The sequence below is a fragment of the Puma concolor genome, chromosome B4, assembly GCF_028749965.1.
Source record: "Puma concolor isolate L17-30 chromosome B4, mPumCon1.1.hap2, whole genome shotgun sequence".
NCBI lineage: Eukaryota > Metazoa > Chordata > Mammalia > Carnivora > Felidae > Puma > Puma concolor.
In genome coordinates, this window is record NC_141673.1 from 73,119,289 (window position 1) to 73,145,894 (window position 26,606).

The 26,606-nt window shown below is 37.0% G+C and overlaps 1 protein-coding gene across 5 annotated transcripts in view; it reads left to right on the top strand.

The window, feature by feature from the left end:
- Positions 1–26,606, top strand: part of YAF2 (YY1 associated factor 2) — a 76,144-nt gene that overhangs the window by 47,049 nt on the left and 2,489 nt on the right. For 3 of the 5 annotated variants that reach the window (XM_025930618.2, XM_086713636.1, XM_086713635.1), the window contains one exon: positions 26,252–26,404. In XM_025930618.2, coding sequence (XP_025786403.2) covers positions 26,252–26,404 — 153 coding nt within the window. Of the gene's footprint in view, positions 1–16,462; positions 18,483–26,251; positions 26,405–26,606 lie in introns of those variants that run through there. The other 2 variants (XR_015253668.1, XR_015253670.1) reach the window with 2 other exon arrangements.

A 26,606-nucleotide genomic window follows, 5' to 3' on the forward strand; every position in this document is an offset into this window, starting at 1 on the left:
AGCTTCCATTTAGCACATATTTTATATGAGATTAAAAAGGTAGTCTTGTCAAGTTTCTTTTTATTTACCCCCTTTGGGGAGCCTAATACACTTCTGTTCTTTTTTTCATTTTATTGGTTAACACAAAGTGTTATATTAGTTTCAGGTATACATCATAGTGCTTCCACAAGTCTATGTTTATGCTATCCACAAGTCTGTATTTATGCTGTGCTCACCACAAATATAGCTACCGTTCTGTCACCATACAAGGCTGTATTCCCTATGCTGTACCTTCTATCCCTGTGATTTACTCACCCTGTTACTGGAAACCTGTATCTCCCACTCCCCTTCACCTACTTTGCCCAACCCCCTATCCTCATTCCCTAAGAGAAGCTGGGAGTTCACTTGTGTTTGGCTGAGATATAATGAGAATAGACGATATTTGTCCTTCCTAAATTAGGACATTCTGTTCAGAAGCAGAAATCTCTCCTGGAGTTTTTTCCTCTCTTCTTTAGGTGAGCCTCTTTTTGTTGCATGTTTCTTTATATTTCCTGTTAAACCTTAACTTCCCCTTTTCAGTTATTTTGGAATATGTCATTATGACCTATTAATTCTAAAGTAATTCAGCTCACTTGTGTACAAACCAAGTTGTTTACTTACTGGTTTGTGATATAATTTAACTGATTAGAGCTAAGTCTGTCTTAGCAAACATGAATGTTTATTCAGAATGTGGTTTTTCTAAGAAATATGGTATTATGTCATAAATTTCAATAGTCATCGATCCAAATTTTGGAGAACTTAACGCAGGCTGAATTAAATCATCTACTAGCAGATAAAAGATAGTCATTTGTTGATTATGACTCTTAATTGTGAAAATGTAATAGTAATATGTAATATACATATACATACATAGAAAATATAATATATAATATGATCATAAAGAAGTAGGCTAGCAGTGATTGGTGTTATTAGGTTTAAATTTAAAAATATTTCAAACTATAAGAATAGCTATCTTTAAAAGGACATTTTTAGGGGGACATGGATGGCTCAGCCGGTTAAGTGTCCGACTTCAGCTCAGGTCATGATCTCATGGTTTGTGAGTTCGAGCCCTGCATTGGGCTCTGTGCTCACAGCTCAAAGCCTAGAGCCTGCTTCAGATTCTGTGTCTCCGTCTCTCTCTGCCTCTCCCCTGCTTGTGCTCACGTGTGCTCTCTCACTCTCAAAAAAAAAAAAAAAAAAAAAAAAAAAAATTTTTAAATTAGAATGAAATTTGTGATTACAGGCATCTTAAGTAGAAAAAATCTAAAGAAAATGACAAAAGTAAATTAAAACAGGCAGTTTTGCTGAAGATTTGTGTTCTAACACTTTCAAAGTTAAATGTAACTAATTTTATTTTGAAAGAATGTGCTACTGTTATATATTCATTATTGATCCTGTTGTTTTTTTGGACTGATTATTTGTATATGAATTATCGACAAAAGGTGTTTATACTAGGTTAATTTTCCTCTGATACTTAGTGTGGGTTTGCTTACCTTCCCTATCTGTAGCATATATGCTCAGTTAATATTCATGAAATTCCATTTGATATTAATAGTAGCCTGAGAAACATAACCAGGAAAGTAAAATTTTTAAGGACTTTATATCTGCTACAAATACATTATATATAATGTTTATAATATATAATGTGTATAACATTTAACAGATTATAGATAATATGTATATATGTATATGTGTACATATGTGCACATATACACGCACTCAAATATATACATACACGAGGCTAAATAGCAGACTTTAAATATGTTTCTGCTATTGTGGCATCATCGTGCCTCTAATCATCCAGCCTTAAACCTTGATGTCTCAAAGCCTCCTCCTCTCTGTCTCAAGAGCCCCAGATCCAATTAGACTCCTGAGTGGTTTTCTTCACATTCTCTCACATAGCCCGTTTAAACCCCAGAGCCCGTGGGGCGCCTGGGTGGCGCAGTCGGTTAAGCGTCCGACTTCAGCCAGGTCACGATCTCGCGGTCCGTGAGTTCGAGCCCCGCGTCAGGCTCTGGGCTGATGGCTCAGAGCCTGGAGCCTGTTTCCGATTCTGAGTCTCCCTCTCTCTCTGCCCCTCTCCCGTTCATGCTCTGTCTCTCTCTGTCCCAAAAATAAATAAACGTTGAAAAAAAAAAATAAATAAACCCCAGAGCCCTACTTTAGACACTTATCGTCTCTCTCTCTCTCAAATATGGTAATAATTTCATATTGGTTTCCTTATTTCAAGTCTGACCACCTTTCATTATCAGCAGCGAGGATTCAAAAATGGATTCTGTTTTTTAAACTTTTTATTTATTAAATAACATTTCAAACACATGCAAAAATAGAATACCTTATGGATTGAACTTGTGATAGCTCCCTGTTCCTTCAAAAGAAATCCAGACTTCAGGCAACTTAATATATAAGTCACAACTCTCCATATCCTGGTTCCAACTTGCCTTTCCAGCTTTGTTCCCTATTATAATATCCGTATTCTAGCAATGCTAGCTTATTTACTAATTATGGGTTTCTGAAAATGCTCTGGAAATTCCATGCATCCTCTTGACATTGTGGCTGTTCATAGTGCTCCCTCTTTTTTATTTTTTTTTTAATGTTTTATTTTTGAGACAGGCAGAGTGTGAGCAAGGGAGGGGCGAAAAAGGAGGGAGACACAGACTCTGAGCTGTCAGCACAGAACCTGATGTGGGGCTCGAACCCACGAATTGTGAGATCGTGACCTCAGCTGAAGTCAGACGCTCAACCGACTGAGCTATCCAGGTGCCCCTTTGCTCCCTCTGTCTTAATTGCCCTTCTTTTCAGTCCCATGTGTTGAAATTCTGCAACTTAATGTGCAATTTAAGTATAAGCTCTTCAGGAAGGCTTCTCTAACATTTTTCTTTTCCACTCTGACTCTCCCAGTTGTAGGTGTGCTCTTTTAGTGTGTCCTACCTTTCATATTTATTCAACAAATATTTACTGAGAGTATACTATGTTCTAGGCCATTATTGGATCCCTCACGTCTGTTTCTCCCACTAAAACAGAGGCTCCATGATGTTAGGAACCATATTGTCTTCATTTTTTAGCCCCTTCTTGGATTTAGCACAGTATCTTGCATATAGGTGAAGCTTTGAAGTGAATAGTGATCTTAACAATTGACCTTCAGTTATTTGCAAGTAAAGTATTATATAATAAAATTATACATATGAATACTTTGAAAGTTTGTTTTTATTTCAAAAAGTAAAACATTTTTTAAAGGTGTAGAAAATAGAGATAGGACAAAGAAGAAAATTAAAATCCTCTTAGAAACTGGGGCGCCTGGGTGGCTCAGTCAGTTAAGTGTCTGACTCTTGATCTCAGCTCAGGTCATGATCTCAAGGTTTGTGAGTTCAAGCCCGCATGAGGCTCTGTGCTTACATCACGGAGCCTGCTTGGGATTCTGTCTCTCCTTCTCTCTGCCTCTCCCCTGCTGTGCTGTCTCTCTCAAAATAAATAAACTAAAAAAAAGTTAAAACAAAATCATCTTAGAAACCTAGAAATAGAGGCACCTGGGTGGCTCAGTTGGTTAAGCGGCTGACTCTGGATTTCAGCTCAGGTCATGATCTCATGGTTCGTGAGTTTGAGCCCCACGTCAGGCTCTGTGCTGACAGTGCAGAGCCTGTTTGGGATTCTCTCTCTCTTCTCTCCCTCTCTCTGACCTCCCCTGCTGTCTCAATCTCTCAAAATACAAAACAAAAAGAAACCTAGAAATGATAGTCAAAAACACTTTGAACACTTTGCATTAATAGATTACTTTTTTTTTTTTTTAATGTTTATTTGAGAGAGAGACAGAGCACAAGCAGGGCAGGGTTAGACAGAGAAGACATAGAGTCTGAAGCAAGGTCCAGGCTCCGAGCTGTCAGCACAAGAACCTGATGCAGAGCTTGAACTCAAGAACTGCAAAATCATGACCTGAGCTGAAGTTCGAGGCTTAACTGACATAGCCACCCAGGTGTCCCTATTCTATTCACTTTTTAATTACCTGTACTCCTATTCTGCTCCCTCTTTGTCTCATCTGTCCTCCTTCTTCCCATACCAGAAACCACTCTTTTCACATGGATTTTTGGCAAACAGATTTATTATATATTTCTGTTTAACAAACCATCCCAAAAGATTTGCTCACAGTTTCTGTGAGTCAAGAATTTGGAGCAGCTTAGCTTAATAGTTCTGGCTCAGGATTTATCATGAGGTTGCAATTAAGATGTCAAATGAGGCTGCCGCATCTGAAGGCTTGACTCAGCTGCAGCATCTGCTTCCAAGATGGCGTAGTCACACTGGCTGTTGTTGGCAGAAAGCCTTAGTTCCTTGCTATTTGCACTTCCCCATAGGCCTGCTTCAGTGTCCTGATGACATAACAGTTGGCTTCTCCCACACTGAGTGATCCAAGAGTGAACAAGATGGAAGTCACTGTGAATTTTATGACCTACCCTCAAAAATCCCACTTAGTGATTTCTGCAGTATTCTTCTGGATACACACATCAGCACTGTTGAGTGTGGGAGGAGACTCTACAAGGGGTGAATGCCAAGAGATAACGAGGCTCATCAGGGCCATCTTCAAGGCTAGTGCTAGTTGTCTATCTCTACTCTAGAATTGAGCAAAACAAAGGTGAAATAAGCCAAGTAGCTTTTAGTTTTTTCCAAATTGGGACTTGAGAGTCCCATTTTATTTCAAAATGACAATATGGGGCACCTTGGTGGCTCAGTCGGTTAAGCATCTGACATTGGCCCAGGTCATGATCTTGTGGTTTGTGAGATCAAGCCCAGCATCACACAGCTGACAGCTGCTGACAGCTCAGAGCCTGGAGCCTGCTTCAGATTCTGTGTCTCCCTCTCTTTCTGCCCCTCCCCCCCACTCACACTCTTGTTGCTCTCTCTCTCTCTCAAAAATAAACATTAAAAAAATAGATGTTACATGGGAATGCAAGCTGGAAAACAATATGATGCAGCCACTCTGGAAGACAGTATGGAGACTCCTCAAAAAACTAAAAATAGAATTACCCTACGACCCAGCAATTGTGCTATTAGGTATTTATCCAAGGGATATAGGTGTGCTGTTTCAAAGGCACACATGCACCCCCATGTTTATAGCAGCACTATCAACAATAGCCAAAGTATGGAAAGAGCCCAAATGTCCATCGATACAGGAATGGATAAAGATGTGGTGTGCGTATATGTATATATATACACATACACACACAATGGAGTATTACTTGGCAATCAAAAAGAATGAAATCTTGCCATTTGCAACTATATGGATGGAACTGGAGGGTATTTTGCTAAGTGAAATTAGAGAAAAATACCATATGAATTCACTCATATGAGGACTTTAAGAGACAAAACAGATGAACATAAGGGAAGGGAAACAAAAATAACATAAAAACAGGGAAGGGGACAAAACATAGGAGACTCATAAATATAGAGAACAAACTGAGGGTTACTGGAGGGGCTTTGGGGGGGATGGGCTAAATGGGTAAGGGGCACTAAGGAATCTACTCCTACAATCATTGTTGGACTATATGCTGACTAATTTGGGTGTCAATTTAAAAAAATAAAATTGTGAAAAAAAATAGCAAAAGTAAGGATGGGACTACCATAACACTTGGTGAATCCTAGCTGAAATACTTTACATACATCAGAATCCCTTTGTAAGGGGTTTATGTGTAATTTCAATAATACAAGAAAATACCATCCTCTTTAATCATGACTGGCTAAGCTAGACTCTGTCAATTAAATGACATTGATTTCCCTTAGTAAATTTGCTACTTTCTGTATAAAATGCAGATTGTGAAGAGGAATGAACAACCACAGGAGGCTCAATTCAAGTTTGTTGTGTCAATTCATTTCAATTCAACAAATGTTTATTGAACACCCACTGGGTATCAAACTTGGTGCTGGAGTAATTGATTCATAATGGTTTGGGTGCTTATTAATTAACAGCATTTGCAATGCTTTCATTATTATATGTGTGATTGGGTGGGGTTCTGAGATAATTAACATTAAAATCCTGTGAATTTCTAAAGGAAGTATACAGAAAGATAAACAAATGTTATTCTCTTTACTCATAACTCTCATTTCTTTTGTAACAATTTTTTGTAACAATTTCTTTTGTAACGAATTTTCTATTCATTAGAAAATTGTGCCTTAAAACTAAAGATGGCACATTCATACTTGATAATAAATGTATATGAAAATCAAGTTTGCAAATTATTTTGAGATTTTACAAAAATCTTGACAAATCAACATCTTCTAGAAAGTTTCTCAGACATGCTAATAAATAAAAAAAAAAGATAGAGTTATATGTAAAACCATGAGGCTAAAAAAAATAGATATTACAGAATGACAGAGACAAACTCTTATAAGAATGCATTTCTAAATCAAATTTTAGTGTTATCTTCACAAATTAGTAGCTTTCAGCTTTTTCATATATTAAATTATCTGAAAAACTTCAAAAATAAATAATAGTTTATTATTAATCTTTAATGCTTGTTATGTATAACACAATGTGTTAAGATGTTTTCATGTTCACAACTTTCACTCCTCACAATATTGCTTCTCACTGACAAATGAGATTTTAAGTATCAGAGCAGGATTGCACTCCAGGCAGACTTATTTCAGAACCAGGCTCTTAAACATTATGCCATTGAATCTCAATTTTAAAGTATCCTTGGAACACAGAGGATATATAAGCATACCACAACTTCATGTAAATTAAAAAAACTTAAGGGTACTGGGTGTCATCTGGTTGAGCATCCGATTCTTGATTTCGGCTCGGGTCATGATCCCAGGGTCATGGGATCGAGCCCCATGTTAGACTCTGTGCTGAGCATGGAGCCTGCTTAAGATTCTCTCTCTCTCTCTCTCTCTCTCTCTCTCTCTCTCTCTCTCTTTCTTTGCCCCTCTCCCCTGCTCCTGCTCTCTCTGAAAATAAGACATAAAAATAAGGTGTGCTGAGTGGCTCAGTTGGTTAAGGGTCCTTCCTTTGATTTTGGCTCAGGTCATGATCTTGGGGTTCATGAGACTGAGCCCCTGTAGGGCTCTGCACTGACAGTGCAGAGCCTGCTTGGGACTCTCTCCCTCTCTCTTTGCCACTCCGTCTCAAAACAAATGAGTAAAACATTAAAAAAATAAAGTGATTAAAAGTAGTATTTTAAAAAACAGTTATTTATAAGAAGTCACATCTATGAAAGATATTGTTTACTAAGTTTTTATAGAGCTCATGGACTTGAACTATAAATCAGGTTCTCCAAATTTTATGGTTATTTTCCTGCCCTTAAGTTCTGCTAACTTAAAATTATAATTTGCTGAAATGGTAACAAGTAATGGCTTATTCAGATAATTCTAGATATTCAGATTGAATATGACCCTAAATTATAGATAATTTCTTAGGCTGTTTCTTTTACTCTCTGATTCTTTTTTTTTTTTTTTTTTTTTTTACTTTTTTTTTTTTTTACTCTCAGATTCTTGATGAACGTTGACTCCCTACAATGTTGAGAGTTTGAATATTTCAGATTGAGGCAGTGACAAATGTAATATTAATTAGTTTTCTGGTTAATCTTAGTGGGAAAGTCAATCTCTTGGCTATCTGGCTTTTTCTTAAACTAAAATTAACTTTTTTTGTATTGCACCCTAAGTCAGCATATTCATGCTATTCAAGATGCTAAACATACTGCTCAGATATGCATACTACTTGAGCAAGTGTTAGAAATCTTAGAAATGATCATTTCAGATGTTATTAGTGTCTTGAAGAAATGTAAACACTTTTTCCTGCAACAGCTTATATTAAGGTAGAAAATATATTCAGTATTTTCTTTGTGTAGAAAAGATATTATGACCATTCTGATAATAATCAAAGTTGGGAGGTGTATTTTTGATTTCTAGCTATATACATTGAGGTCTAAAGCAATATATGGATTAGGCAAGTAATTCTAACCTCTTTTATAAAAACTGCATACCTACACAAATAGCTGGTATTCTGTCAGTACTGATCCCAGCCCACCTTGTGCATAGTTCACAGTTTTTAATATAGTTTCACTCTACTGGCGGTACCTTTTCTGTAGGTTGGGATATCAGTGATAAATCAGTAATTGATCACTTCTCTATCAGATAGATTGTCTGTGATATAACAAGAACTGATTGATATTTTTTCGTATTTGTGGTTCTAACTGTAAAGCAAAAAATCTAGTGTGAACATGTAATAGTATTAACTCTTCTACATTATACGTTAATACTATACATTGCCCAGCTCTACCATTTATTAAAAGGATTTTGTGCCTTATGCTTTCTCTTCAAACATGTCATCAACTTTGTGACTGTGTTTTTTAAAGCTTCTCTTTATAATGTTTTTGCTATTATAAGTACAACTATGAATGATGCCTTTGTGGTTTTAGACTTCTCTGTTTTTAGTGACAGAATGAATCAGTTTTACACTGAAGACTGTATTTTGTTTTTGTTTTGTAAAAACTTATTTGGTTTGCCAATAATTCTGAAAATTATTCAAAAGCTTTGATACTTCGTGGCACTTTTTGATAAAGGATTATATTGTCACTAGAGGCAAAAGAATGCTGGTTTATTAAAACCAGTTTTTAGATATTTATCAGTACACTTTAATTTTCCAGGTACTAGTGCACACATTAACACTTGCAGATTCACCTGCCCTAATCACTCTGATTGACATTCTGTGTTCTGTTGAAATCTCTCGCTCAGTGTTTACTTTACATCGTTATTCTGAATTTTGGCATTTCTGGAATTATTTTCATCTCTACTTTTATGAGTTTGGATTTTTACAAAATAACAGAATTTCTGTGAAAAATCATAATTGATCTTTTTAAATTTGTGATTATACCAGAGTGATTTTACTTGATTGACTGATAGGGCCCACTAGTGGTACACAGACCATACTTTGGGAATGTTGTGCTAAGCTGTTCTAAGAACACAGGAAGTAACAGGTCTGGGTGGTAAAAGTAAAGGACAGGTAAAATGAAAGGAACAATACTACTGTCTGATGATGACTTTGAAAATCAGTGTCTTAACCCACACTGGACCAAGAAGCAGAGGAAAGGCAGTAGCGCAAAGGAATAAGGAGACACAAGACACAGTAAACTGCAACAGGAGTAACTGACAGCACAAAATAAACGTGAACACTACAGAGGAGCAAAGAAATACCAACTAGAACAGCTGTATGAGGACATTAAGTGAAGGACATATCAAGCATTTACTTCAGTAACTTGAAGCCTGGGACAGCTTGTCCCACACTAAAGGCAGTGGTGAGCTAAGTCAGTACCATAACTTCTTTGTAATACGTAAAGTTTCAGTGGTGTATCAAAGAAACCTTCCTCCAGGATAGACACTAGATTTTCTGTAACATATGGCATCTTGTTACTTGGAATGTTAGTAGGTGTCAATACATATATTAGTTATCTGTTGGAACATAACAAATTCCCTCAAAACTTAGCTGCTTAAAACAACAAGTGTTAATTACCTCACAGTTTCTGCCAGTCAGGAATCTGGGTGTAACTCATGTGGGTCCTCTGATTCAGGGTCCCTCACAGGCTGCAGGCATCTCAAAGCATGCTAGGGGGAGGAATTACTTCCAGCCTGTTGGCAGGCCTCAGTTCCTCTGTTGACCAGAGGCTTCCACTGTTCTTTGTCATGTGAGCCACTCTGTAGAGAGTCCACAACATGGCAGGAGAGTGTGAGCAAGATGGAAGCTAGAGTCTTCTAGTAACCTGATTTTGGAAGTAGCATCAATTAATTTTGCTATCTCTGTTTGTTAGAAGCGCTTTATTAGATCCAGCCTACTGACAGCGAGGGGATTAGACAAGAGCATGAATACCAGGAGGTAGGGCTTATTGGGAACCAACTCAGAAGACTGCCTGACACAATAATTGCCTGCCATTTTCATGAATGAGCAAATGAATGAAGGAAAAGAGAGAAACTTAGGAAAAATAGCTTGTACCAATAAGTCCTCCATAAATATAGGTTGCAAGAATGGAAAGTCAACCATAAATAAAAGAAAATTAATTTCCAGGTAAGATTTGTTTTAGCTAAAAATAGACCTATTTTGATCAATAAGTGTGCTATCCATATCATATCATATATGGACATATAAGTTCATATCATAAAAGAAAGGCTTGGAAAATATGAGTGATGTTTTCTACAGACTTTAAAATCAAATAACATCTTTTAATATTGCCAGTGTCTTTATTTAGAAAAAGAAGAGCATCTAGATTTGATGTTTTTTAGTCATTGGTTTTCAACCTTTCCTACACGTTGGCATCACCTTGGAAACTGGAAAAATGAGCCAAAAAAGGATACCTGGGCTCTAACCCAGGCGAAATAAATCAGAGCCCCTAAAAGTCAGGCCCCAACAGGGATATATTGCTTTAAGAGCTCATCAGGAGATTACAATGTGTGGTCAGGGTTAAGAACCCTGCTGATTGTTTTAAAAAATTGTTTTTAATTGATAAATAGTTGACATTGGTGTCAGGTTTACAACATAGTGATTCAGCAATTATGTACATTAGGAAATGCTAACCACCCTAAGTGTAGTTACCATCTGTCACGTAGTTATTAGGATATTATTGACTATATTCCCTATGCTATGCTTTTCATTCCTGTGACTTATTTTATAACTGGTAATTTAAGTGTTTTTTTTTTTTTTAACATTTATTCATTTTTGAGAGAGAAAGAGATAGACCATGAACGGGGGAGGAGCAGAGAGAGAGGGAGACACAGAATCCAAAGCAAGCCCTAGGCTCTGAGCTGTCAAGCACAGAAGTCATGAAGCCATGACTTAGAAACCGTGAAGTCATGATCTAAGCTGAAGTCAGACACTTAACCGACCAAGCCACCCAGGAGCGCCTAAGTGGTTCTTAACCAGGAGGGTTTGAGTATGTACCCTTTCTCTGGTTTCATATAAATTGAAAAGGAGATAATTTTATGAAGAAACTGTCTTCATTCGGCATCTGTTCAGTATGTCCATGGCACTTGTGGGGGCTAAAAAAATGTAAGAGGTTTAAAAATGGGAATAAATTATATTTCATTATATAGTTATATGTGTATTTAATATGATAATCTGACATAGTCTACATGTGCTGTCGGGTTTCAGAGAGGGGAGAGATGTATATAGACCAGAGTAGTTAAGGCTATTTGGAAAAGATGGGATCCAAGATGCATTAGGAAAGTACAATTCGAAATGTAGTAACTTGCTTTACTGGACAGATCCAAATCCTGGAGTCTGATTTGGAGAGATCTGACAACATAGCCAGCCAGCACTTTGATCTTATTCTGTAGGCCAGTGACAGTATGAGCAACTCAGAAGCTTTGAAAAATACCAGGTTTAACTCCTGAGGGTGTTAATTCCATTGGTCTAGGTGGGGCCCAAGTATTGTAATTTTTATTAGACTCCTTGTGATGCTAATGTATAGCCAGGCTTGTAAAAACTGCCTTAGGATCACTTAGGGTCCCTGGAAATTTTTTAGTAGGAGGATTTAACATTCACCTATCCATTAAAAACACATTGGATTTTTTTCTTTCTTTCTTTCTTTCTTTCTTTCTTTCTTTCTTTCTTTCTTTCTTTCTTTCTTTCTTTCTTTTATCCATTAAAAACACATTGGATTTTTTTCTTTCTTTCTTTCTTTCTTTCTTTCTTTTCTTTCTTTCTTTCTTTCTTTCTTTCTTTCTTTCTTTTCTTTCTTTCTTTCTTTCTTTCTTTCTTTCTTTCTTTCTTTCTTTCTTTCTCTCTCTCTCTCTCTCTCTCTCTCTCTCTCTCTTTCTTTCTTTCTTTCTTTCTTTCTTTCTTTCCTTTCTTTCTTTCTTTCGGCACAGGGCAAACAGCAGTGAACCAGATGAAACAGGAAAATGTCCCCGTTTATAATTATGGGGGTGATAGCGAGCTTATATTCCTTTCTGGTAGAGGAAGCAATAAGCTAATAATATATAACATGGTAAGTAGAAACAAGTGCTTTGAAGAAAAGAAAGCATACGGAGAGAGACAGAGTAATGGGCAGAGTGGGGAGCAGAGTTGGAGGGGAGAGTGTTATTTTATTTCAGGTTAGGAAAGACTTAACTGACAGCTGGCATTTGAGCAGAGACCTGGAAGAAGTGAGGGAGTGAATAGGCAGAGGGGAATAATAAGTAGGGGAAATCCTCAGGCAGGAGTAGAAGGCCATTGAGGTTGGATATTATGGACTAAATTGTGTCCCCTCCCCCTAAATTTATATGTTGAAGTCTTAATCCCCAGTATGCTATATTTGGAGATAGGGCTTTTAGGAGGTAAATCAGGTTAAATGAGGTCATAAAGATTGGTGAAAGGTGTGATAGAATTAGTGGCTTTTTATAAGAAGAGGAAAAGAGTGATCTCTGTCTTTCTCTACTATGTGAGGATACAGTGAGAAAGAGGCTCTCTGCGAACCAGAAGGAAAGCACTCACCAGAAGCCATACCCTGCTGGACCTTGATTTTGGACTTTGAGGCTCCAGAACTGTGAGAAGATAAATTTCTGTTGTTTAAGCCACACGGTCTACAATATTTGTTGTGGCACCCCAAGCCAACTGAGACACAGGAATAGAGGTTTCTGGAGGGGAGATTAAAGAAGATGAGGTGGAGAGAGAGACTGAATCATGTAGGGTTTCAGACTAGAGCAAGAATTTTGGATTTTATTTTCAATTGCCATATATTCTGGTTGCCAGAGTGTAACAAGGGGGAAGGGGTTTAGATGGGGAAGAGGAACCCAATGAATGGTTTTAAGCAGAGGAGTGATATAATTTGAGTGATATAATTTGATTTATATCTGGAATGATCACCTGGCTGCTTTGTGAGAGAATAGTCTATAGCAAAGCAGTTGAAGAATCAGGGGCAAGTGGCAATACAAGGGTGGCATCAGTGGGGTTGGTGAGAAATCCAATTCTCGATCTATTTTGAAGGTAGGGTGGAAAGCATTTGCTGGTAAATTAGATGTGAGTGTGAGAGAAAGTGGAGGATGAAGACTGCTACCATGTGTTTGGTCTGAGCAAATGGAGTTTATTTACCAACATAGGAAGACTGTGAGAGACTGGAAGAGTGGAAGAAGGAACGAATCAGAAGTAGTTTTGAATAAGCTAAGTTATTTTGAGTTGCTACTAGACATTGAAGTGAAGATGCTAAATAGGCAGTTGGTTATGTAAGTCTAGGGTTTAGGGGAGACATTGGGGTTGGTGATACAAATTTTGGAGTTGTATAGATCAGTTCTCAACCTTGGATGCATTGATTTATCTCAGGATTGGGGCATTTTTTAATTTGATTACCAGTTAGGTTAAACATTTTTAAAAACCGCTTTTATTGAGGTATAACTGACATACAGTATACTGCACACAATTAAAGTGTACGATATGATAAGTTTTTGACATACGAATATACTTGTGAAACCATCACCACAGTTAAGATAGTGAACATATCCATCATCACCAGAAATTTCTTTGTACCCCTTTTTAATTCTTCCCTCCTGTGCCTACCTTTCCCATCCTCAGTTGCTAGGCAACTATTGATTTGCTTTCTCTATAGATTAGTTTGCATATTCTAGAATTTCATAGATGGAATCATAACAGTGTATATAGTCTTCTATGGCCTCTTTAAGCATAATTGTTTTGATATTCAGCTGTGTTGTTGAGTGTGTCAGTTCATTCCTTTCTGTTGTTGAGCAGTATTTCATTATATGAATGTACCGTAATTTCTTTATTCATCTCTTGGTGGACATTTGGTTTGTTTTCAGTTTTTGGCCATTACAAATAAAGCTGCCTTGAACATTCATAAAGAAGTCTTTGTATGGATATATATTTCCTTCTCTGGTTAAATATCTTAGGGTGGAATGGATCACAATTTTTTCATGTTTCAACATGAGGGGTTTTGTGTGTGTGTGTGCGTGTGTGTGTGTGTGTGTCCTTGGGGAAAGCTCTTATGCCCAGAAAAGATTATTCAGGGACTACTTTGATTATTAAAATTAATGTTCAATGTAGTAGTTTCAGTTAAAAAAAAATTTAGTTTTTTCTTAAGTTATCTGTTCAATTTTACAAATCTTATTCTACTTATAAAATTTAACAATATTTAACTTCCCCCCCCCCCCCCAGGCATAGTTATTTTTAAACAGTATTGTAAATTAATTCTAATGTGGAGCCTGGGCTGAGAACTATTGTACAGATGATATTTAAGGCAAGGACTGAATGAGGTCACCCTGAATAGCACTTCTTGAGTTTTGTGTGCATAAAAAATATCTGTAGTTCTTGAGCAAGGTCTGCAAATCTGCATCTGTACTAGTCTCCTCAGTGCTGATACCTTGGTTTGGTTAGTGGACCACACCATGAGTAGCACTGTCGTTGAGGGTTAACGTAGATAGAAGAGATACCTGAAGACTGAGGCCTGATGCACTCCAAATTTTAGAAATTGTAAAAGAAGGAAAAGAACCAATAATTGAGACTGGGAAAGAGTAGCCAGTGATGCAGGAGAAAAATTGTGTGGCATTCTGGACGCTTGTGAAGAAAGTTTTACCCGAAATAAAGGAGTGATAAACTCAGTCAAATGCAGCTTTTGAAAAGACTGAGCAAGGAATGAACTACAGTTGACCAGTGGATATGGTAAAGTGATTGTTGGTGATCTTGAAAGTAATGGTGTTAGTAAAATGGTAGGGACAAGAACCTGATGGAGGTGAGCACGTTCAGAGAATGGAGGAAAGAGGTGTTGAAAGTGACTATAGACAAACCATTTGATGCATATAGTAGAAAGGAGAACAGAGAAATGGGGCAGTAGCTAAAAAGGTATGTGGACTTAGGGGAAGAGTTGTTTTTCCTTTCTTTTTTTTAAGGTAAGAGCTACTGTTTTGTGTTTGTATGTTGACAGGGATAACCTATTTACAGAAGGAAGTATCACTGAAGCAGGAAAGAAAGGAGGTCAGTAGCAGGAATGGTGTCCTGGAGAAGGGATAAGGGATAGAGGCATGGCTGTGATTGGTAATACGGATAGGGAAGTTAGAGGATATGGGCACAGATAGGAGATTGTGGAGATTTCATCAAATAGCTTCTGTTCTCTCTGAAATAAGAATCAAGGTCACCCCGTGATAACATGGCACACAGTAAAAGTAAATTCAGTGCTCGGAACAGTGATTTGAACAGTTTAATAAAAATTTGTTAAATAAATGAATGTAAGGAAGAGTAATCTTGGATTGGAGGGGAGAAGACAAAAGTCCATCAAGTAGATAATATAGAAGGTTGCGGTTGGGTTGGGTGAGAGTGGTAGTCATGAGAATGGTAAGGGGAAGCCATTCCAATAATGCGAAAGAAAAATTGAAAAGACTTGATATTTGTTTGCCTGAGGAGAAGAAAAAGTGAGGAGGACCTGTTTGAACTCTAGAGAGTGTCTTTAGTCTTTCAGATTAAGGGAACTGTGGTGGTGGTTATTGATTTGAGGGGTTTGTCAGATTTAATTGTTTCAACACTCTAACCTAGTTTTTCTAAAAGCTGATGTAGTCATTTATTTTGTCTCTCCTTACCAAGACCTTCTTAGTAGCTGCCAAAGAATCAAGTCTCCCCTGCTGCTACTTCCCAGGAGTTTAGTAGGGAAAAATGTGTTCAGGGTTTTTGCAGAAGTGTTTGATGTTGAAAATTAAATACAGACCTTAAAGTAAAAACTCTTCAGAATACTCAGATTCTTGAAATGATGAAGACTATTGTTCCTTGCATTTTGTGAGCACACTGAGGCAAGTGACAAGAAGAAAGAGTATGTAGAACCTGAGGTGTACATTTAAGTGGTATAGTGTGAATACCTTGTACCAGTGGTTTTTGACTAGTATTTCTCACAGCCATACTTCAGGGATAACTGGGAGGTTGGAGGATGAGCACTGAGCAGATGTGGGTTCAGGAGTCTCCACAGCAATTTCAAATGGAAGTTAGGTTTTGTTTTTGTTTTAGTTTAATATATTGACATTCCTTGTAAAACTTTGTTAGCATAATGATTCTTCTGGAAAAACAATAACAAAGAATTTGAGTATCATTACTATTAGTAATATTTGAATTTTGCTGGTAAGTCAAATAGTGCTAGTATTAGCAGAGTAGATTATTTCATATTTTGAAGGTGGAGAAAACCACTTAGTAAGAACTTTTATTTTTTGATTTAGTAATAGATTTTTATAGAAAGCAGACATGTACATTAAACCCTTCATTCCATTTTCATGAAAAAGAAGTAAATTGCTCAGAAGATGACAACAGCAAATTTTTCAAGAAAGTGAATTCTCAAAAGTTGGCACCTCATCAAATCAGTGTCCGTATGATTGTTTAATAGTTGTATTTATTATGCATCATGTTTAACTGGTATTTTTAATGATCATTAATATCGAGATACAAGATCTGTACTAGTGCTGGGGATACAAAAATAAGTGAGATTACTGATCTCTTCTCATGTAGGGATAAGAATCCAGTTGCTGGGGAGATAGAACACAGCCATGGAAGGATCAACAGCATTACAGAGGAGTGTAGAAGACCAGGGTTCTGCAGAAGTGCTGCAGGGGCTCCACAAATACTTGATGCACATTTCTTTTAAAAATATTTTATCATTAAAAAAATCTAAAATAACATGTTACATAAATGGGTTCTGTGCAACAAATAGACCATGCATGGAAGGAAAACCACTAAAGCTAATTATTTTGCAGATTAGCTCATTCTTTTTTTTTGTTTGTTTTTTTACAATTGTAAAATAAAGTAGCAAATCCTTTATTTGTGTTTCTTGAAACTGTGAAAAGAGAGCCCTAGCAACATTTTTTTAGTTATCGTTTTCCCTCTTCCACCTCTGTCCTCACATAATAGTTTTGCTCCCAACCTACAGTTCTCAAAACCTCTTCAACCCCCACAACCCAACAAAACAAAACCTCTCTCATTAGTGTCTTTCTAATTTCCTTCTTATTCTCCATCACAAAAATCTCAAAAACGGATTTATTTAAAAAAAAAAAAAGAAAAAAAAAAGATCTACTTCAGAAAGCCTGGGAGAGAAAGAGTCTTTGAGCAGGCTGCAGAATGCTCCCCTAGACTACAGGAGAAATCTGAGAAATCCAGGGAGTTCACACTGAGTGATTTATATCCTTTTGTGCTTGTTAACCCTTTATAGGCTACATGGTGCTAGAGCTCTCTGATAAGTCTTCAAATGATAATATACTAGATGAATTTTTCCACAAACCCAAGAAACAGTACAGAACGTTATATTTTTAAGGACAAAAAGGAAACAGGGTTTCTCACGTGAGTAGTTATTCAACAGAAAGGATTTTATCATGCAATATTTTGCAACAATGAACCTGAGCCATCTTGTTTTGCTGTAAGACATGTGATTGTATTCTTTCATCTTCTCTGATATTTGGCATCAAAATTTACGTGATATGATTCATAAGTAGATTCTGAAGGATAGGCACGTATACCTAGTCTAAAAGTGAAACCATAATTTTGGAGCAAAGAAAATGGTTGTCCTCTCTTCAAAAAATTACGAGCCATCACGGTTTTCAAAGTAAAATGTTCTGATAATGCCAGTGCAAGAAGTGGAAGCAAAGATAAGCCAAAGTCTAGTAGAGGTGTGTTTGAAATCATGAAATCAGTATTACAAGGTAAGTATAGTCCTCAGATTAGGCCTAGTAGCTGATGAGGAGTTAGTCAAATTAAAAAAAAACTTTATCTATGGATATGAGGGAGATCTGGCTGTGACATCTGTCACCCCATTGATCGCTAGGGTTGATTTGGCTGATCTGGCTGGCTAGGTGGGTGTCCCCTTCCTCCCTCACCGCTCCATATGCGTCCCTCCCGAAGCTGCGCGCTTCTTTGAAGAGGACCGTTTGGTCAAGGGTATAAGAGTAGCTGCACTCCCCTGCTAGAACCTCCAAACAAGCTTTCAAGGTCCATTTGTAGGAGAACGTAGGGTAGTCAAGCTTCCAAAACTCCAGAAACATCCAAATGAGGCACTGCACATGGCAGTCTGCTTTTCTTTAATAAATAAATAAATAAATAAATAAATAAATAAATAAATAAATAATAAATAAATAAATAAATCTTTACCTATTTCAGGTCTATATACCTTTAAAACCACATTATTACAGAATAGAAATTTGGGTTTAGTATGTTTTTCAAGTCTTAGTAAAATTTTTAACATTGATTGAATTTTATTACTTTTTCTTCTGTACATTATTCATGAAATGACTTAAAGTATTTTTTATTTTTATTTTTTTAACTGTATTTATTTATTTTGAGAGAGAGACAGAGCAAGTGCTCATGAATGGGGCAAGGCAGAAAGGGAGGGAGTGGAGAGAGAATCCTAGCCAGGCTCCACACTGTCAGCCCAGAGCCAAGTGCGGGAATCGATCTCACGAACTGTAAGATCATGGCCTGAGCCAAAATCAAGAGTCAGACACTCGATCACCTTTAAGGTGCCCCTTAAAGGATGTTTTTTTTTTTTTTTTAATTTTTTTTTTTCAACATTTATTTATTTTTGGGACAGAGAGAGACAGAGCATGAATGGGGGAGGGGCAGAGAGAGAGGGAGACACAGAATCGGAAACAGGCTCCAGGCTCCGAGCCATCAGCCCAATGCCTGACGCGGGACTCGAACTCACGGACCGTAAGATCGTGACCTGGCTGAAGTCGGACGCTTAACCGACTGCGCCACCCAGGCGCCCCTAAAGGATGTTTTTTAAAAAGACCCATGTTGGGGCTCCTGGGTAGCTCAGTCGGTTAAAGCGTCCAACTTGGGTTCAGGTCATGGTCTCTCAATTGGTGAGTTTGAGCCTCGAGTAGGGAACTGTGCTGACAGCTCAGAGGACACTAAAGCAGCGTGGAGCTGCTTCGGATTCTGTGTCTCCCTCTTTCTCTGCCCCTTCCCCACTCGCGCGCTCTCTCTCTCTCTTTCTCTCTCTCTCTCTCTCAAAAATAAACATTAAAAAAATTAGGGGTGCCTGGGTGGCTTAGTAGGTTAAGTGTCGGGGTCATGATCTCATGGTTTGTGAGTTCGAGCCCCAAATGGAGCTCTGCGCTGACAGGGCAGACTGCTTGGGATTCTCTCTCTTGCCTTCTCTCTGCCCCTCCTCCTTCCCTCCGTATCCCTCTCTCTCTCTCTCTTGTCTCTCAAAAAATAAAATAAAAACTTAAAAAAAAGAACATTAAAAAAAAAAAAAGGCCCATGCTGATGGCTCTTTTTCCTGGTGTACTGACAGTTTAAACATAAACTAAAGTTCTTTTCACCCTGTTTATAATAAATTCACTTTCTGTTTTCTCTATTACAACACTTTTTTTTCTTCTTGGTACTTTTGACAAAACTTACCTTTTTTTTAGTTTACTTTTTTATATGGTTTCTATCTGATCTGCTAAGTAAACTCTGTGAGCGCACAGACTATGTTTGTCTTACCCATTGTGAACCTCCAGCATCTTACCTATACCTGACTCATGTAAGTGTGCAATACATTTTTTAAACAAAACAAGGTAGCTGCTTATAAAATCTACTTTGGTTAGTTTTTTTGGTTTTTGTTAGCAGTGTATTGACAGACTTACAAGTTTCAGCTGTTTTTACTCATTGAAATTGATTATATTGCTTCACTTTATCATATATTTTAGTGTCCTGAAGACTGTTTCTTTTGGATCTATGAGTTACGCTGCTTCTCTTAGAAAATAACCAGTAAATGTTTTATATCTTAATTTGTTTTGCTTGTCCAACTTGACAAAGTAAATTGTGATGAGGTTGATCAAACTTGAAACATTTTTTTCTTAAAGTATTTAGCACATAGAATTTTTGTTATGGGGTAGTGGGGATAGAAAGCAGACACATAGTTAGAAATGGCGTATACCAAGCAACAGGTACTGGTCTTCTACACACATGGAAGATCAAGAAGCTCCGAAAAATACTTCATTCTCATGGTAGATTATTATTGTTGTTGAAATTTCACCTTTTTCTATGTTACAGGAAATCAACATACCTGTAAAATATTACACAGTGTATTTGGGCTATATATGAAGGATACGTAGAGACATGTGGAGATCCCCCAATTTTTGAATATCATATTTCACAAGTTACAGCATAGTCATGGCATTATGTAAATAAGATGACAATAGAATGCAGTTGAGATATGGTAATTTACTAACGAGGACTTTGTCCCCCTTTTTACAGAATCTTTGGCATTATAGGTGTATTGTCACAACCATGAATGAATGATAAATCCCTGTATATAAAAAGGCATATCTAAAAAATGTCACCCTGCTCCTTATTTTCTGAGTTACCAATCTGCTACCTCTAAAATTTCCTAGTATTCTCTAGATTTTTCTCATTAAGTAGAAAATGGATCATAGTTTAAACCTACTTATTTATTGAAAAAATTTTTAATGTTTATTTTTGAGGGAGAGAGAGAGAGCAGAGGAGGGGCAGAGAGTGATGGAGACACAGAATCCAAAGCAGGCTCCAGGCTCCAAGCTGGCAGCACAGAACTTGACATGGGCCTCGAACTCACAAACTGAGAGATCATGACCTGAGCTGAAGTCAGATGCTTAACCAACTCAGCCACCCAGGTGTGGGCCCCCAGCTTTCTTAATATCCCTGGAGATATGAGGGCTTTCTTTTCAGTAGGGCATGGTGAGGGTGAACTTTATGATATGTTGAAAAGGTAAGCTGTGTTCCCCCTACCTTCAGTGAAAGCTCTTTAAAGCACATTCAGCCTCTAGAGAGCAGCAGAGAATTTCATTTCAGTAATTAACCTATATGTATACTTGCGTATTTATATTTTGTGCTGCTTTTCTCCCGAAGTTGAACCAGATCAAATAACCCTAGAACAATGGAGTTTTAGGTAAATCATAATCTTTAAGTAACAATCAGCCATCATTAAAATAAGAATAAAGGAATGGAGCATTACACATTTAGGAAAGTCTAAGATGAAAAGAGAGAGAAACAGGTATAACTACTCAAGAACAGAAATAAATAACATTTTTCTTAAGGGAAAAGGGAACCACTATAGATTTGTTGGTGATTGAAAGATAACAAAAGCAGTAACATTAGTTACAGAGATTACATGGTGGTTTATTACACCACTAGTCTTGCATTCACACTTGCCCAAAGGACTGCCTTGCTTATATTTTATTAAATCTTTTATAAATTTTTATTGAAATTCTAGTTAGTTAACATAGAATACAATATTGGTTTCAGGAGTAGAATTCAGTGATTCATCACTAACATATATTTTATTAAATCTATAAATCCAACATAATTAACACCAAGCATGTCAGTACCCCCTATTTAGAGTAGACCTGTTCTTGGCTTTCCTGCAACTGTCTTAGCCCATTTGAGCTGCTGTATCAAAATACCATAAATGAGGTGGCTTATGAGCAACGAACATTAATTTCTCACAGTTCTGGAGGCTGCAAGTTTAGGATCATGGCCCTGGCAGATTAGCTGCCTGATAAGGAGCCACTTCCTCATTGACAGCCATTTTCTTACATGGCAGAAGAGGCAAGGGATCTCTCTGGGGTCTCTTATAAGAGCACTAATCATGAGGGCTATACCCACATGACCCAGTCACCTCTCAAAGACCCCCCCCTCCTCCCCCAACCTAATACTATCACCTTGGAGAGGTAGGATTTTAATAAATGAATTTTGCAAGGGACACGAACATTCAGTACACAGCACCGCCCTTAGAAATTCCCCCCATTTCTTTCAGTTTTATTCCCATTTGGGGGAGAGTTCATTATCCCTCTTACTCAGGTATGCATCCGATTGGGTTATCCTTATGAAATGTCATCGGGTTCACTGCTTCAATGCCATTCTCCTGACTATCCACAGAATAGACCCTTACTACTATTACTTCACTTCCAGTTTGATGTGGTAGTCTTCTAGCTTGTTTTCCGGTCCAGCCCCTCACCTGACCAGTTTAACTAATTGTTCTTTCTGTGTGCATTTATTACGTAGTTTGTTCTTAACACTGAGAGTATAACACGAATTTTAAATTCATAACTCATTTAAAAATAAATTATAAATTAACTCAACCATGAGGTTATGAAGCAAATCATGCTCTAATATTTTCAGATTGATGGGTCATATAAAAAAGGGAAATGATTCTAGAAAGATTCTGGAGAGATAACACTTCTTAAATATGAAAAAGACTTGGCAACAGTTACAAGAGACCAGAGTTGGGAAATTAGGATTGTTCCTTTCTCACATAAAAGCAGGAGGGAGGGGGCGCCTGGGTGGCTCAGTTGGTTAACCGTCCGAGTCTTGATTTTGGCTCAGGTCATGATCTCACAGTTTGTAAGATCAAGCCCTGAAAGAGGCTCTGCACAGCTCCAGACCCTGCTTGGGATACTCTCTCTCTCCCCCTCTCTGTCCCTCCCCCAGTGGTGCATGTGCTGTCTCTCTCTCACACACACAGAAAATAAATAAACTTAAAAAAAATGGGAGTGAGATGTTGAGGAACAGTGTCACATAGTAGATGGATACTCACTTGGGAGACAAATGCTGGAGGTTTGAGGGAGTGATTGATCATGTCATAAAAATATTCTGTACTTAATCACAGCACAAGAATCATGTTCCTGAAAATCTTGATCAGAGAATCCATGATTGAGATATTCAGATCTTACGGGAAAACAGCATTGGGGTTCGCTCATTAACGAATACAGGAAAACCTAGAAAAATATGCTATTTTACTTATAGGCAATACTAAATAAAGATAATATAAATAAAATGTATATATCTTGTTAGTAATAATGGCCACTACTCAATAACTAACATCAGTTTATTGATAGAAATGTCGGGATTTCTCCTCTGGTTCAAAAAGCATGTAAATTTATTTCAGCGTTTGTAATTTTATTTTAGTTCAATTTAATCAGTAAAATTTTTGTTAACTTATTTTGCACTAAATTTTAGGATGGAGGGAGTGACAGTACAATATATATACCATATAATAATATATACTATATACATGTAATATATGTGTGTGTGTGTGTATGTATATATGTGTGTGTGTGTGTGTATATATATATATATATATATATATATATACACACAATATATATAATGAAGGAAGTTGTTAAACCTTCATTTATTATGGAAGGAAGAGATTCAGAGATCCATATTACCTTGGGAGACCAAATGATGACTATACCTCCATTGCATTTTATATCTTGGAATGACTCAATTTTAGGTGATTCACTATTCACTAGGTACTAGTTTAAACATATTTTCTCAAACCTGCCACACCTTTGAGCTTTTTTCTTAAAAAAAAAAATTTTTTTTTAATGTTTTATTTATTTTTGGGACAGAGAGAGACAGAGCATGAGCAGGGGAGGGGCAGAGAGAGGGGGAGACACAGAATCCGAAGCAGGCTCCAGGCTCTGAGCTGTCAGCACAGAGCCCGACCCGGGGCTCAAACCCACTAACCGTGAGATCGTGACCTGAGCTGAAGTCGGATGCCCAACCCACTGAGCCACCCATGCACCCCTGAGCTTTTTTTTCTTTTTCCACTTTACAGCATAATTAAAAGATAAATTATTTCTTCCTGCTCTTACTTTACTACTTGTTTACCTCTGTGTAGTGAGTGGTTGATCCTGTCTAGTGAGTAACCTTAGAGACAGTACTCTTTTTTCTTTTTAATTTAATTTGAGAGTATATGTATGTATGCAAGAGAGAGAGACCATGAATCCCAAGCACGCTCCACACTCCACATGGAGCCCAATACAGGGCTTGATCCCACCACCGTGGAATCATGACCTGAGCCAAAATCAAGAGTCGGATGCTCAACTGAATGAGCCACCCAGGTGCCTGTACAGTACTCCTTTTCTTAAAAAACAAAAACCAAAAAACAAACATGTTTCTTCCTTGTTAAACTTGATTTTATCGTTCAACAACAAATACTAAGTATCTAGTATTTTTCAGAACTGTGCTAGGTACTAAGTTATACAGTGGTGCATAAAGCTGATATCATCCCTTTCCTTGTGGAGATTTACATGCTAGAAAAGGAAACAATAAAAAACTGCAACTCTTCCAATAATCTCTGTGTTCCTCATTTTTTTCCCATAGCATTTAAATGAACGTTTAAGACTGTTTATTTTTTGATTCCACCCACATAATATTGGCTGCATGAGGACAAGGATTTCTGTGTTTTTCTAGAGGAATATTTGTTGGTTAAGAAAGGTATACATAATTAGTTACCAGGTCTTTGATTCTACTTCTTCAGCCTGTCTTAAATAACCCCTCTGCTGCTTCCTTAGTTCAAGCCCTTTTTATTTTTGCCTAATCTATTAAAGTAGCTTTCCTAACAGTTTCCCTGCCACTCTGAGGTACCTTTCCCCTTTATACTGCTGCCAGTAATTTTTGTAAAATTAAATTCTGAATTTCTTCAGTGATCTCCCATCTTTTAAGGGTAAGTCAGACTCCTTAGCTTTTTACTATTGGATTCCTTCCTATCTGTTTAGCCTTGTTTTTTTTCTTCATTGCCTTGCCATTCCCTGCTCTCCATCTCAATCTTTATTCGGCACTAGTAACAACATATTGCAGCTCTTCAAGCTTCTTTTTGGGCTAGATCAGAGGCATCAACTAACTCAGAAACCAGTTAGAAATGCAGATTATTAGGCCTACTGAATTGGAAACTCTGGGAGTGGGGCCAAGCAAGCCATAAACAGGCCTTCCTGGTGATCCTGATGTACCTTAAATTTAAGAACCATTGTGTGTGTTTTTAAATGTTTATTTTGAGAGAGAGTGTGTATGCGCAGGAGAGAGGCAGAGAGAGAGAGGGAGAGAGAATCCCAAGCAGGCCCCAAGCTGTCAGCGCAGAGCCTGATGCAGAGATGACCGGAGCTGCAAGCTTAACCAGCTAAACCACCCAGGTGCTCCAAAAAACATTGTTTTAATCCATTTTTTAAAAACTTTACTTCCTTACAAGCTCAGCCATTAATCACCATGCTTTCAATATCACTTTCATTTGTATAACTCTTAATCTACATAATTAACCCTGATATCTGTGTCAACCCTACTTCTTAAATTGTGTTGTACATCTTTCCTGGATATGCTTTCTGTACTTCAGACTCTGTAGGTTCTGAACAAAATTCATTATCCATCTACTGATACCTGATTACATACTGTGTTTCCTATTTACTCCTTAAAAGGATTCCTCCTTAAAGTTTTGAATTGTAGATAGTGCAGTATTTTCTCATTGGTTTCTATTTTGTCATGGCTTTAGAGGAACAACAACAAAAGATTCTTTAATAACTCTACTGACCAAAATGGGTTCAGGATTTTCCATGCAATAAAATTACTATTGTTTTGTAGACCAGCTGCTAAAATTTATGTTTATCTTATTCTCCCTTCCCTCACTTTTTCACTCCTCCCATTTTCACTCCCCTCCTCACTCTTCTGTCTCTCATTTTAAGAACTTAGAGAATGTTTACTTCGAATCTTGACCACAGTTGCCCAAGTTCTACCATAAAGTTGGAGGGATCCTTGACAAGTAGAATGACAGTACTGTCACTAAAGCGTGAAGTGAAGCAACATTTCAGATATCATGGTGCAATTTTTGCAATAGTTTCTCAATTAATGTTTTTTAAGTGAATAAATGAGTGAATAGGCAAGTCTCAAAGGACTAGACAGATTGCCAAGGTCAAAAAAGCACGCTGAGATTGTGGCTAGAGATAAAAGGAACCTTAAAGATTTTAGCAATAAAGAGTGAGAAAATTTGACACTCAAATACTTATTAAATTAAGTGAAAGATTTTAGAGGAAAGAACAAATAGCCATTGTCACAGATGGTTAGGTTAGCTATTTCCTTCTGTGAAGGAGAAGGGATATATTTAAATGTTATTTCAGTATAAATTTTCAAGTTTAAATTTTTGAAATTCATGTTTATTTATATGTGTGCTTCCCTATGAGCATTCAGTTTGATATACTTTTTTAAATAATTTTCACATTGACTTATGTAACAGTTATATTCTCACGGTTTGACCATATATCTTGGGCTATACCTTTTAACTGTTATTATAGTTTTGTTTTTGTTGGATAGGAAAGACAGTAATTTGTTTATGTGTGTGTATGTGTGTAAAATCTGTTAAATTGCACATTAAATTATCTCACATATAAGGATTTTTTGTACTTGAAAATAATGTTGTGTACCTGTATTCTTATAATCAGAGCTAGTCTCATAAAGAATGTATTTTCTTAAGTTATAATAAAAAAAACTTTCTTTTTAACATGCACACAGGAAACCTCGACCTGTCTCCCAGTTGGTTGCACAGCAGGTTACCCAGCAGTTTGTGCCCCCTACACAGTCAAAGAAAGAGAAAAAAGATAAAGTAGAAAAAGAAAAGAGTGAAAAGGAAACAACTAGCAAAAAGAACAGTCATAAGAAAACCAGGTAAATTTGAAGAGTGTTTTATGGCACTTTTGAAATAATAAAATAAACCATTAATTAATATTCTCTTTTGAAATTAATCTATTCATATACAGAGTAGAAGAGATTTTATCTCCTTTATTATAAAATATCATGAAAGTGTTTTTCTGAGTTTAAGAAGTATATTAGAAATTAAACACAGAAGCCACCAATATAAGCTTAAATG